This window comes from Panthera uncia, unplaced genomic scaffold (assembly GCF_023721935.1).
Source record: "Panthera uncia isolate 11264 unplaced genomic scaffold, Puncia_PCG_1.0 HiC_scaffold_358, whole genome shotgun sequence".
NCBI lineage: Eukaryota > Metazoa > Chordata > Mammalia > Carnivora > Felidae > Panthera > Panthera uncia.
This window is the reverse complement of record NW_026059493.1, coordinates 42,556-57,253: the sequence shown is the minus strand read 5'-3', so window position 1 is coordinate 57,253 and position 14,698 is coordinate 42,556. Positions and strand designations below refer to the sequence as shown.

Genomic DNA, 14,698 nt, shown 5'->3' with positions numbered 1-14,698 from the left:
AAAAAGTAAACCGCATGTTGTTCTGATGGTTCTGGCAGTTGGGGGGGGAGTCAAAGATAGTTGAGGCATTCTGTATTCTCTCTGCCTATTTTCTCATTGTTTCCAGAGAGTGCTTTCTGCTTCTTTCTAAGCCCTCTGCTTTCTGTTGACTGTGTATGTCTCCACTTAGTGCCAAGGTAGAAAAGCCACTTTGTCTTTCTTCTTCTCAGACATTCCAGAACAAGGGTTTATTGCTGGTGATAAATTTCACATGCTTGTGTGCATGAGAATATCTGAAATGGCTTTCAGTTGCCAAAATGCAATGGCAGTCTGTGTATAGTCTGGCAGGTGGAAAGTATATATTCCCTTTTATTGTCACTGCTATGCTTATTCATTTGGCAATATATGAGAGTTCTAACTTCTAACGTAATCCACTTGCAGTTGGGTTTAGCTCGATAGACACAGTAATATCCAGATGAAATTGGGATACATTGGGAGGCAGTGATTGATCATCTCTCCCTCTGAGCTGGTACCTGCTTTTTTTTTTAATAGATCTTATTTATTTGAGTGGTTTTAGGTTCACAGCAAAGATGTCTGCTTTTTTCATCATTGTCTTCTTTTAAACTTAGCCTTGAAGAAAGAGCTGTTTTTAAGAATAGCCACCAGGATATTAGAAACCTGTTCCTAATTTCTGACTATCATGGATGCCTCCTATAAAATGAGCTTACAGTTTGTTTTCATAAGTTTCTCTTCTACTTTTAATAAAATAATCAACTAATATAATACGAAATTACTTTCTTAATTTTTCTTTTACTTGCTATGAAATGGATTCACATATATAATTTAGGGTTAGAATTTCTTGGCTGTATAGATAGGTTGTTCTGCTAGGGAATAAAAGTAAGCACATGTGTTTCTGAAACCAAAATAAGGATTGGAGATAAAGGAATTGTTTATTGTTCCATTTGATGAAATACCTCTTCTGGCTTACTCCCATGGGAGAAGGAGTCTTGGATGCTTGGAGGGGGCTGTGACAGAGGAAAGAAAAGTGGGGAATAGGTAGGCTAGTTTGTTTGATTCACCTTTTTTCCCTTCAGCCTGGATGGTAGAGTTAGACTCTTACTGCAGAGTTTCCTGTTTCTTATGCTCAGTCTTGTTAGATTCCTTTCCTCTTGCCTTTTCTTCAGGAGTAGGAGGATAGGGTAGGATGTGGATAGGATAGGGTCTGGGGTGGGGAACCACCTTCTGAGCCTTCGATCATTGGAAGTTCCAAGCTGTGAACCCACAGACCATAGAAGGAGCTATGTATGGAGAGAATACTATTGCTTGCCCATGACCTCATCCTCAAAAGCGTAGGAAATTACATTTTACTGCAGCTTTATAGATAGACTTCTACAGGTTTCGTAATGTTTTGCTGGTTCACGTTCTGTCCATATTTCCCCCAATTCTTGCCTTTTTCGGGGTGGTGGGAGGACCTCTGCTAAAAAATGATTTCTAAATATTCCACACACACACACACACACACACACACACCCTATCTTCTTTATTCATTCATCCTTCAGTGGACACTTAGGTTGTTTCCATACCTTGGCTGTTGTAAATGATGCTGCAGTAAACATCAGAGTGCACGTATCTTTTCAAATTAGTGTTTTCATTTTCTTTGAGTAAACACCTAGTAGTGGAATTACTGGGTTATATGGTACTTCTATTTTTACTTTTTTGAAGCATCTCCATAATGTTTTCCACAATGGCTGCACCAATTTGCATTCCTGTCAGTAGTGCACAATGGCTCCTTTTTCTCTGCATCCTTGTCAACACTTGTTATTTCTCGTATTTTTGATTCTAGCCGTTCTGACAGGTGTAAGGTGATATCTCATTGTGGTTTTGATTTGCATTTCCCTGATGATGAGTGATGTTGAGCATCTTTTCATGTGTCTGTTGACCATCTGGATGTCTTCTCTGGAAAAATGTCTGTTCAGGTCTTTGCCCATTTTTAAATCAAATTGTTTTTCTGGTGTTGAGTTGTGTAAGTTCTTTATGTATTTTGGATATTAACCCTCAATTGGATATATCATTTGCAAATATATTTTTCCATTCAGAGATTTCCTTTTTGTTTGGTTGATGGTTTCCTTCACTGTACAAATCTTTTTATTTTGGTATAGTCCCAGTAGTTTTTTTTTAATGTTTTTATTTATTTTTGAGACAGAGAGAGACAGAGCATGAGCAGGGGAGGGGCAGAGAGAGAGGGAGGCACAGAATCCGAAGCAGGCTCCAGGCTCTGAGCTGTCAGCACAGATGATGACATGGGTCTTGAACTCACGGACTCTGAGATCATGACCTGAGCTGAAGTCGGACGATTAACCAATTGAGCCACCCGGGAACCCCCCAATGGTTTATTTTTGCTTTTGTTCCCCTTGCCTGAGGAGAAATATTTAAATACAATGGAATATTTTTTTAACTTGATTTGTTTGGGGAGAGAGAGCACAAGCAAGGGAGAGGCAGAGAGAGAGAGAGAGAGAGAGAGAGAATCCCAACCAGGCTTCATGCTGTCAGCACAGAGTCCAATGTGGGGCTCGAGCTCACGAACATGAGATTATGACCTGAGCCAAAATCTAGAGTCAGACGCTCAACCAGCTGAGCCATCCAGATGCCCCTATATACAATGGATATTAATCAGCCATAAAAAAGAATGGGATCTGGCCATTTGCAACAACATGGATGGACCTAGAGGGCACAATGTTAAATGAAATAAGTCAGAGAAAAATAAATATCATATGATTTCAGTCATGAATGGAATTTAAGAAACAGAACCAACCGACAAATAAAAGAGACCAAAATAACAGACTCTTAAATACAGAATGAAAACTGGTGGTCACCAGAGGGAAGATGGGCTGGGAAGATGGGTGAAATAGATAAAGGGGACTAAGAGGCACACACTTCCAGTTGTGAAATAAAGAAGTCACAGAGATGGAAAGTACAGCATAGGAAATATAATCAGTAAGAGTGCAGTAACATCATTTGGTGACAGATGGTGAGCACTGAGTATAACATATGAGCACTAATGCATAGAATTGTTGAATTATGTTGTACACCTGAAACTGATAACATTGTATGTGAATTATACTTCAGTAAACAACAACAACAAAAAGATGTCTAAAGACAAAAGGAATTTAAAGATCAGTTTCATTGTCTTGGCTGTCCTCTCCACGTACGGATTTGAAGCTTTTTGGAGTAGAATCTCATGGACCGCATCCTGCCTTTTGAAAGAGTCGTGTAGAATCTTGGGCTTGTGGAGGAAAAACTTCTGAATTTGGAGTTTCACATATATTTTTCTTCTTTTTAAAAAAAATTTTTTTAATGTTTATTTCTTTCTGAGACAGAGACAGAGCATGAGTGGGGGAGGGCAGAGGGAGAGGGAGACACAGAATCTGAAGCAGAAGACACAGAATCTGAGCTGTCAGCACAGAGCCTGACACGGGGCTCGAACTCACAAACTGTGAGATCCTGACCTGAGCCAAAGTCGGTCGCTCAACCGACTGAGCCACCCAGACGCCCCTCTTCTTTTTTTTTTAGATGTTTATTTAGTTTTGAGAGAAGGCACAAGCAAGGGAGGGGCAGAGAGAGAAGGGGACAGAGGATCTGAAGCAGGTTCTGTGCTGGCAGCAGAGAGCCCAACGTGGGGCTCGAACTCGTGAGCCATGAAATCATGACCTGAGCCAAAGTCGGTAGCTTAACTGACTGAGCCACCCAGGTATATTTTTCAGTAAATGGTTTCCACACTGGGATTAAGATGAAATAACTAAGTTGTCTTTCCAAGACATTTAATTCCCTTTGTTCTCTTTTTAATCTATAGGAGGTCTTCTCCACTTTGCCACACCTATAGACCCTCTATTTCTGCTTCTCCACTACCTCAGAAAGGCTGATAAAGAGGTGAGTTCCCAGTTTGGGATATTAACAGTGAGGGAACAGAATGCACTGTTTTGGCTTGATCTTCTCTCTCTCCTTTTAATGATCCAAATGTAGATTCCCCACAATTCACATTTGATTCAATTTAATTCAGGTTGGTATAGAACACCTGTATCACATGTGCTGGTATGGACTCGATCACTGACTCAGATCTGAGAAGCAGCACTAATCTCAGACTAGTTTTCCTGTGTCTTCTGAGAATCGCCTAGCCCTCCATGCTACCTTACTTGTTTGACTCCGCCTGACAGTGAAAATTTTATCATTAACTACCCTTTGATACTACTCCAAAAATCAACAAGGAGTAGAGGTTTCTGAGAAGTTAGTTGCAATGTGGAATCTGAAACCCTGTTAATGAACTTCTCATGCTCTGTTCACATGAAAATCGATTGGCCTGTCTTGCACTGAGAATGGATTTTTTTTTCCCCATGTATGACTTTGTAATGTCATGCATTGATCACTTAGAAAATATTGTTTCACTGAATTATGCAGATCTTACAAATGTTGACACATCTCATTACACGCACATAGATTCTCCCTCTCTCTCTCACATTTGTTAATATTACCACTGGTCTCATCAGAAAACTATTATTATTATTTATTAGGAAGCTGTCATAGTGGCAGATATAACTTTTCTACAGTTCTAATTTTTGCTTAGAAGTTAAAGTTGTATCATTGATTATAAGCACTGTCAGTCTTTTCCTTGAAATGACAGGTTCACTTCTTTTATGTTCTATCAAATTCCTAAGTCTAAATAGCCATTGTCTGTAACGTTTCCTTTTTTTTCCAGTTAAAAATGGTATCCTACAAAAAATGATTATTTTTGCTCGTGACTCAGTGACGCAAGCACTTTTCCTTGAGGTGATCACTGTGCCTGGGTAGTGGCAGAAGGACTTTAGCATCTGTCTTAACACACAGAGTATTTAAGTTTATTTATTTATTCTGAGTGGGGGCAGAGAGAGAAAGAGAGGGAGAGGGAGAGGGAATCCCCAGCAGGCTCTGCACTGTCAGTGCAAAGCCCGCCATGGGGCTTGAACTCGAGAACAGCGAGATCATGACCTGAGCCCAGATCAAGAGTGGGACACTCAACCAGCTGAGCCACCCAGGTGCCCCTAACACACAGAGTATTTAAAAGATTTGTACTCAGGTTCAAGGTTTAACTAAAAGTAGTTGCTTTTACTCCTTGATCAAGGATATCCTTAAAGTGAAACTGACTTTTTAAAAAAAATTTTTTAACTGCCCTGCATGGCCATGAGGAGAACAGGGACTCCTAGGACAGTTTGTTGGCATGGCCATGACTGGTGCTAAGGAGCCTGCAGTTTTACCCACCTTTGCACTTGAATCTTCAGTGCAAGTGTCAACACAGTGAAAATGCAGATAGCATCTTCTTAGCATTATTGTGAAGATTGTTTTGAGTTTGCGGACCCCCTGAAAGGATGCTGGAGACTCCCAGGGATCTATCAACCACAGTTTGAAAATCTGTGAATTAACAACTTTAAGGAGTAAGTTGTTATTTAAACTGCTTAGAAGAATCTGGATTTTCGTACCCTGGTGTTTACTTACAGTTTAAATGTTTATAGCTCATCTTATTTAGTCCTTAGACCAAATTTCCAAAACTTCCATATCGTAGGTGTGTCAGTTTAATTTGCCGTAAAAACTGAAAGTAATAAAACTGATTTCAAACTTTTCAAGTCCTGCTTTCTCCTGATGCAGCTTAACTTCTTTTGTTCTCCTCCTTTCCTACATCCTCTGTCCTTTAGTGTGGATTAGTTAAGTTGTATTCCTTACTTTATTCATGGTGCTCATTATCATGGAGCCAGTCTATTTAAGGCATGTAAGCAGTGAGGCAAGTAAGTCTTATATCTCTAACAAACAGAAATGGTTCTGGTCACCACCACGAAGGCCCTAGTAGTATTCAGGGAGGAAGCTGAAAACTTCCATTGGCTCCCATTTGCTTTCTAAGATACATTAACAGAGAGAAGGCCGTGAACCAGTACCTGTAATGATGCACATTTAAAGTGCCTCCCCACCGTGTTGTAGTGATGTTTCCCTAAGACCATGACTGGGGTGAATTAACTCTCACCTTGGCCATCTGTGAGTCCTGAGTGTGCTGTGGCTGGTTCAGAATGGCACAGAATGAAGCAGAAATCCTGCTCAAAGTGGTGGTTGGCTTTCATTGTAAGCCATCTTACTTCCTCTTCTGAAATACTTGAAATGCCCTATAAAATAACTCATGAGACATTTAGGTATTTCCTTCCCTGCATTTTAGACATGGTCTTTTCCTGTTTAGTTAAAAAATATCGGTATGCACTTTTAAAATGTTGACCATGGCGCCTGGGTGGCTCAGTTGGTTGAGCGTCCAGCTCTTGATTTCAGCTCAGGTCGTGATATTGCAGTTCATGAGTTCAAGCCCTGCATGGGGCTCCGTGCTGACAGTACAGAGCTGTTTGGGATTCTCTGTCTCCCTCTCTCTGCACCTCCCCTGCTTGTACTCTCTCTCTCTCTTTCAAAATAAATAAATAAACTTAAAAGAAATAAAATTAAAATGTTGACCTAGTCTTTTTTTTTTAAGTTTATTTCTTTCTTTTGGGGAGTGGGGGCAGAAAGATAATTCTAAGTAGGCTCTGTGCTGTCAGCACATAGACTATGAGATCAAGACTTGAGCCAAAATCAAGAGTCAGACGCTTAACCGACTGAGCCACCCAGGCACCCCAGACCTAGTCTTTTTTAATCCTGAGATTTAACATCAGGAAAATTCTTTTTTCTAGCTGTCGCAACTGTTGTTAACTTTATATTCAAAGCAAGTTGCTATTACATTTCCCTTTGGGGCATGTATGGTAAAGAAAATGAGAATAAAACGTTAGTTAATTATGAAATTATTGTATCATAACTGTGTGGCAGTCCATTGTATATAATTAGAATATTTTTTTAAATTGCTAAATATTTAAGGTATTGGGTGATCATGGGATATAGATTAAGGTAGAAGTCTAAGAGAAAGCCACTAACCAGCCTTAGTACCTATAATGATGCACATTTAAAGTGTCTCCCTCCTATGTAGTGGTGATGTTTCCCTATGTCCCCTTAAGACCACGGGCAGGGGGTGCGGAATTAACCCTCACCCTGGCCGTTGGGAAGTCCTGAGTGTGCTGTGGCTGGTTCAGAAGGCACAGAATGAAAGTAAAATTAAGTAAGTAAGTGAAAGTAAGACTTGGAAAATCCCTGGATTATTCTTACTATCTGAAGGAAAAAGATAGCATTTAAATTGAGGCACTTCTTGCCACTTGTTGACCTAAGAGAAAGTATGACAAGCTTTCACATGTGCTGCTGAATGAATGAGATTTCATCTCAAAACCAAAGAAAGCTGCATTTGCAGAAAGAAAAATGATCAGTTTTTCTGTCTTCAAATGGAGTTGTCACTAAAACAGAAAAGCATAGTGAGCTAAAAGTGGGACATGGGCAAAAGAATACATTTTTTATAAAGTCTGGTATCGTTAAGTCAGGGAACTAATCATTTAGACAGACTTCACCCCTCCATGCCCCTGTACAGTTAAGTAAAAATAAACCTGACTGAGAAGAAGAATGTTCTGAATTCCTATGTTCTGCCTTCTGGCCCATTGGCTACCAGGCCTTATACACGTATATAGATGAGCCTGATTTAATATGCATGCACCTTCACTGTACTCATCCATCCGGCTATCTTTTCTTTTATTACGGTCTGCATTTGGAAGTACTTCAGACAGCTCTGGCAGGAGTGGGTTCATTTTGATAATTTTCTTCTTGCTGTGGGATTTCTTTCTTCAACCTGGAGTAAGGATAGGGAGCGAAGCAGTTTGCTCCGGGCACGATCTGGGCTTATTCCCAAGTGGTGGTCAGGACTCCTGCTCTGTTCACTCGGCTGGTTCTTCTTCATGTTGAATGGGTCGGAACGGCCCCAGGTAATATCTGCCATCTTCGCAAGCTTCCGTGGCTTCTCGCATTTTTTTCAGAATTTTGTTCCCCTCTTTTATCCAGTGGCTATGCCTTTGATGTGGCTTGTATGCTGCTTGGAACCCCGGTGCTTTCAAGAGCTTGCTGAGGGGAGCTGAGAGTCAGTTCTGGCACCAGTCCCAGTGTAGGGGTTCCGTAGGTGGAACCAGTGGCTTTGAACTTAGTTTAAAGGTTCAGTTACAAGACGATGCATCTTTTCCTCTTTTTTATGTGTGAGTTTGCTGACTGGAGTGCCTACATTCTGACCGAATAAAGTCTTTTTTCAGGGCAAGTTCCAGCCCCTGAACCAAGTCGTGGTGGATGACATGTTCCCAAACTGCATCTTGTTGCTGAAACTTCCTGAACTTGAGAAGTTACTTCAACATGTGACAGAAGAGAAAGGTATAGTACATGGCCTTTGAAATGAGGCTTTGGCTGCTGGAAAGGCTGGGCGTCCGTCCCACCGAATGTAATACTTGTTCTAGTTTGGTCATAGGAGAGGCCGACACTCAGACTTGCTTCCCCTTGTCAGTACTGGTCCTCTATTCTACTGGATTGTTCAGCCTGTGAAATTCCAACCAGTGGAATACGTGGCCTGTCTCCTACAGGGCCAGGAATCGTGAAGCTTGGGCTTTGGTCTCAGTTCTTCTTTTAACTAGTCTGTGACTTTAGTTAAGTTTCTTGCCTACTTTCTGCCTTGGATTTCTCACTTGTAAAATTACATAAAATCTATACCTTCACCGAATCAAGACGTGTTTATTGAGGGCCAACTAAGAAGCATATGTTGAGCACTAGGGTTAGACTCTAAGCTAGTTATAAATAAGACATCGTCCTTTCCCTCACTAAGCTTTGAGTCTGCTGGGGACAAATGCAAGTAGGGCAATGACAGCAAGGAGTCACAGGAGTGAACTCTCGGTTTTCTGGGGATGCACAGGACAGATTCATACCCTGGCAGGTAGGGAGTGCAGAAAGTTGGGTATTGTGTTGCTCTCCTGGGGGAAATGACCTCTAAATGGATCCCTGAAGTGCTCTTAGAGCTCTAAGTGGAGCTCAAAGAGTAGCAGCATGACAGGGGCATCAATTTATGGGAAAGTGTCATGTTTAGGAAGCTCCAAGGGGTTCAGGGTAGCCAGCGTATAGGATGCCTGGGATGCATTTAGGTTGGTAAGGAAGGAATGGGGTAGGATGTAGGGCAAGGGCTCACATGGTGAAGGGTCTTGTATGTGTCTGACTCTACCTCGTGGTAGTGGAGTGTCGGCAGAGTTGGAGCAGGGCAGAGCTATAACGTGGAAAACGTGCTAGAGAAGCCCAGCCCAGGTCCATGGAGGCTGCCGCAGCGGTCTCGGCAGGAATGGTGGTGGCCTGAGCTTAGCACCTGCGGAAAGCGACGCGAAAGGGAAAACCGGCCTCATCTAGTGTTGGGTGGTAGTCAAGGAGAAGGAGGAGTCAAGGATGACTGTAGAGTTGTGCCCTGACCCGCAGTGAGGTTGGCGTCCTGGAGACACAGGTGAGAGGAGCAGGCTGGGGGTAAAGAAGAGATGAGTAGCAGATACTCTTCATTTGAATTCTGAGAGGGGGAAGTGAGTCGATAAGTTGATAAGTTAGAAACACTACAACCTTAGTGTCAGTGTCTCAAAAAAGTCATCCAGGTAGCTTCAGGGTTAACATGGAAATATAGCGTGGGAACCAAAACAACAGGCTGATGAGCTGTGGTTGTTCGGGGTCACGGTCGGTTTGGCAACTATGATGGATCTGAGACCAAAGTAGCCGTGCTTCCAAGAAGTGTAAGCTTACTGTGGGAGAGGGGAGAACCTTACTGACTGCATTTCACATTTTAGGTTCTGCTAAATTCACATTTGGCCAGGCCCAGGGCTCCATTCTGGATATGGTGTGTGGCACCAAGGTTTTATCAAAACAGGCCCGTTAAAGACATTCCCTGATGCTGAGCTCGGAGAAGATGTCCATCGTTTTGTGGATGACAAATAGCCATTTCTGAAAGCTTAAGTAGTGGCGAATAATTACAAGTCATTTTAATTTTGCCAAGTTACCGGAAATTGAAAATGCAATTAATTCATTATCCCAGATTCTTACATTAGCTGAATAAAGAACAATTACCTTAAACCCAAACCCAGAAACCCAAATTCAGAAGCAACGATAACACACTGGCATTTGTTAGCTTACAGCCTGCATTTCAAAGCAAGATCTTCTCTCTCTCTCATTCCTTCCTTCTTGTGTACTGAACTTGTGACCATTTACTGAGTCATTATCTGAACTCCTGTCGTCATCTCTTTCTCTCCTCGACATCACCTGATCATTGGAAGTTCTACTGCAATAGAAAGTACATGCCCTACACTTCTCTTGTTTGACCAGCTCTAAATAAACTTCAAAATACGATGCCTTTCCCTTTGGATCTTCCTGGAAAAAGATGTCTGACTCAGTATGCTGTCCTTGTATTCAGAACTGATGTAAAGAAAATATTTCACATATTTGTGTTCTGGATTAGGGGTGAAATAAGTAATGTGAGATTGCTTATGTGTATTTTGATGAAGAGGCCTTTTTGAGGGTGAAAAATAAGAGATCCCACTATTTTCTTTTTTTGTATTTGTTCTTAAAATTTTTGGTGTTGCTTTTAAGCCTTCCATTATTTTAAGATTTACAGAATGCAGTTCTTTAGGGGAAGAATTTGATTATGAAGAAACTGTCAAGGCTTTTAGAGAATTTCATACATCTTTTAGTATATGAAATGTAATCTGAATTACTTTATGTTTTGCCTTAATATCACTGAGACAGAAAGAAAAATTTGAGGCCTGGAATGTTTAGAAACCTGGTTTATGTATAGGCTGATACTATATCTGCTTTGAAAATGAAAGCACATGGGCAGGTAAAATAATTATTTTAATTAAAAAAATCAAAGATACAGGAAAAACTCAAGAAAAAAAACTGCAAATATTATTTGTACCCAACCCCAATAATCAACAAATGTTAATATTTTGATACAGTTGCTTCAGATATTTTTGAGGAAAGAATTTTTTAAGAACAGTCTGGTAATCTGATCTCAGGATCTGATGGCTTGCAAGAAAAATTAGAAGTGTATTTACTATATAGTTTTGAAGAAATCATTCAAATTTTTCATCATCTTTGGTTTGTAAGATGAAGAGTTTGAAGGGTTGAGAGTATCCCTCATACATTGTATTTACTACTTTGCAAAGTTGTTCTAAATCACAAAATAAAGCTTTTTGCTCTTAGCTTTATAGCATTGAGATTACTGAATGACCAGGAATGACCAGAATGTGAACATTATTTAAATATTGCAGTTAATAGTGTCTGGTATCTACCTTAAAGAGATGTGCCATGTCCTACAAGTAACTGAGTGCCAAGAGAGTACTGGATATATAGTAAGTGCTCAATAAGTGTTCATACTGTTAAGGCTGCTAAATTAGAAATTTTAAATTCTTTGCTGATGTTTAAGTACTATATACACTGATACCATGTGTTTTTGAAGGTCCATTGCTAAATTATATTCAAATGGTTTAAGGAGAATGGGGATAATCAGATAACAATAAAAAATATCTACCCTATAATGAGAAATTATTATGTATCATTTCTGTGCCTACTGCTTTACATATGTTATGGTATCCTTACAGTAATTTCCTTTCACTATTATTACAACCTGCATTTTTACAAATGAGGAACAGAGGCTCAAAGAGTTGAAGTTACTGGACTAGAGTCACAGAGGTAGAAGTGGTAGAATCGGGATTTGAACCCGTGTCTGACAGCAACTCTTTCCTTTCCTTCTTGCAACTGCAAAACACTTCCAGAACACTCCATTAGAATTGTCAGTTGGTGTCTCCTATAAAAATAGAAACATCCGAAAAATCTTGTATACCCCGTCTTAAAAGGCAAAAAGAGATAGGAAAGAAGACAGAGAACTTCAATAACTTAAGGAAAAGACGTCTAAGTTTCTCATCCCAACAATGAGCTTTCTTCCGTTCTCAGGTACCTATTCCCCTCTTTTTTAGTCATTGCCTTGGCTACTGGTTGCTTGTTTGAGTTTGGCTTACTGTCCATTTATAAGTTAGTGTTTGGTTCTGTTCTGTGTTTTACTGCTAGGATTTTCAAAATAAGTAACAAAAGAGGACTGCTAGGGAGTGGTCAGGTGATATCCATGAGAAGGAGCAAAGATAAAGAAGAGAGCTGATTATCTTTAATGTCCTTCTTTCCCCAGGCACTGTGCAGACAGAGCAAAACCTGAAACACTCACATTCCCCAGCCAGATGTTTTGATATTAGACTCCAGATGCTGTCTCAAAAGTCTATGGCATTAAAGACCTGGTTAAGCCTGCTAGGTTTATGAGAACCTCCCCCTGCTCACGTCGTCCCTGCCGTCCCTGTGTCCCTACCGAGTAAACCCAGCCATGGTCGTTTGCATCCCAAATGATGATGGTGGTGACCTTAGTTAACATCGCCTGCTTTGTTAGTGAAGGAAATGATGTGTCTCTGTTTGCCAGCTCTGGGGCCCAGTATATTTTTTGCCAAAGAAGCTCACATTCAGTGGAGGGATGACAGAGGAAAGGCCTAATAAAGGCTTATGAACTTCATCTTGAGTGTAACACTGTTTCATATTGCAAGCCAGAGCTGCGCTGGGCTGTCCGATGTGATTAACAGGAAGAGCCAGGAAAACTTACCTGATTAAAATACCCCAAGTACAGTTGCCAAGTTTCTATCCCCAAGAGGCAGGAAAAAAAAAGAGACCATATGAGTTTCTCCGTTATGGAAAACATTGAGAAAGTAGATGTGAGAATGTGCTCTAGGCAGTTTGTTCAACAATGCATCAGGGAAATTCAAGATTGTGAGCCGATTACCCAATTGCTGAACATGTTATTTAATTGTGGACTCACTTTTATTCCATCTTTATTTTGTAAACCCACTCTTTCCAGATGTTTGAGACCAGTTTTATCGGCACCAGACACATTAGGGAAAGAAACCTTTCCAGCATGTGCACGTATTATCTAACTCACCAACTCTTGCAAATATTAAATTTAAGACATGAGCAGACATGTTATGGTATTTTTCATAAGTGTGGGTAATTCATAATTGTGAGCCTTCGTGGATATTTTGAACTCCCTTGCTTATCAAAATTTGATAATTTCAAAATTAAGCAGTAGTTTAGCACTTGATCCTTTTGTAGCATTCTGGGATATCCGAGCTGGATGTTTTTTAGTGACCATCTTGTCCTGGGAATGTTTAATTAGAAACAAATTTATAATTAAAACCTTCCTAGAAAAACTCCTCCAGGCCCAACTAGCTTCATTGGCGAGTTCTGCCATACTTTAAGAAGAAATAATACAATGGAATAAAAACATACCATTCATAATATTATCAAAGATCATGCAGTCTTAGAAATAAATATAGCACAGTATGTGTAAGACCAGTACACTAGATATTATAAAATATTGCTGAGAAATTAAAGAATTAAATAGAGAGATATACCATCTTCATGAATTTGAAGACTCAATATCGTTAAGATGTTCATTCTCTCCAAATTGATCTATACATTTAATGTAATGCCTATGAGGCTTTTTTTGACGGGGAGTAGAAATTGATGAGCTGATTCTAGAATTTATATGAATTTGCAAAAACCTGCAATATCCAGAACAATTTTGAAAAAAGAAGAACAAAGTTGTAGAACCTACACAATCTGATGTCAAGACTTACTCTAAAGTTATAATAACCAAAGAGTGTGGGGCGCCTGGGTGGCTCAGTCGGTTAAGCGTCCGACTTCGGCTCAGGTCATGATCTCGCGGTCTGTGAGTTCGAGCCCCACGTCGGGCTCTGTGCTGAATGCTCAGAGCCTGGAGCCTGTTTCAGATTCTGTGTCTCCCTCTCTCTCTGACCCTTCCCCGTTCATGCTCTGTCTCTGTCTCAAAAATAAATAAACGTTAAAAAAAATTAAAAAATAAAAATTAAAAAAAAAATAACCAAAGTGTGGTATTGGTTTAAGAGTAAATATATAGATAATGGAACAGAATAGAGAATGTAGAAGTGGACCCACACTTATATAGTCAATTGAATTTTTTCAGTGGTGTCAAGATAATGGGAGAAAAGACAGTCTTTTCAACAAATGATCTGGAAAAACTGGATATTCATACAAAAAACAATGTTAACCCTCACCTCACAGTCATACAGAAAAATTAACTCAATATGGATCACTAACTTAAATGCAAAAATCAAAATTATTGAACTTCTAAGAGGAAACTTTGTGACCTTGGGGATAGGCGAGGATTTCTTAGGACACAAACCCACTAACCATAAAAAAAAATTGTAAATGTAACCATAAATTACATTTCATCAAAATTAATATCTCCTGTTTTCTGAAAGATACCATTAAGAAAAAAGAAAAAAGTCATAGTTGAAAGAAAATGTTTACATGGCACATCTGATAAAAGATATAAATATATATATTTCAAAATATATATATATATTTTGAATCTCAAATATATAAACTCTTAACACAGTAATAATATACATATACAGCCTAGTAAAAATTCAGCAAAAAGTTTGAACAGACACTTGGCAAAAGAAGATTTATAAATAGCCCATAGGCACATGAAAAGATGTTCAGTATCATTAGTCACCAGGGAAATGTAAACTAAAACCACAAGGAAATGTCATTAGCATTCACCAGAGTGGTGTGAAATAAAAAGAAAAACTATAAATTGAGGAACAACTGGAACTCACCTACCTGGCTGATGGAAGCATAAAATAATATAACTACTTAACAATTTCTTATGACT

General features: G+C 39.7%; 1 protein-coding gene across 1 annotated transcript in view; it reads left to right on the top strand.

The window, feature by feature from the left end:
- Positions 1-3,829: 3,829 nt before the first annotated feature.
- The window catches only part of LOC125917996 (ribonuclease H2 subunit B-like), a gene marked incomplete at its 5' end in the record, with an annotated part of 28,527 nt that continues 17,658 nt past the window's right edge, over positions 3,830-14,698 (top strand). Inside the window, 2 exon segments of the mRNA XM_049624059.1 lie at positions 3,830-3,906; positions 8,193-8,307. Of these exon segments, the coding sequence (XP_049480016.1) occupies positions 3,830-3,906; positions 8,193-8,307 (192 nt within the window).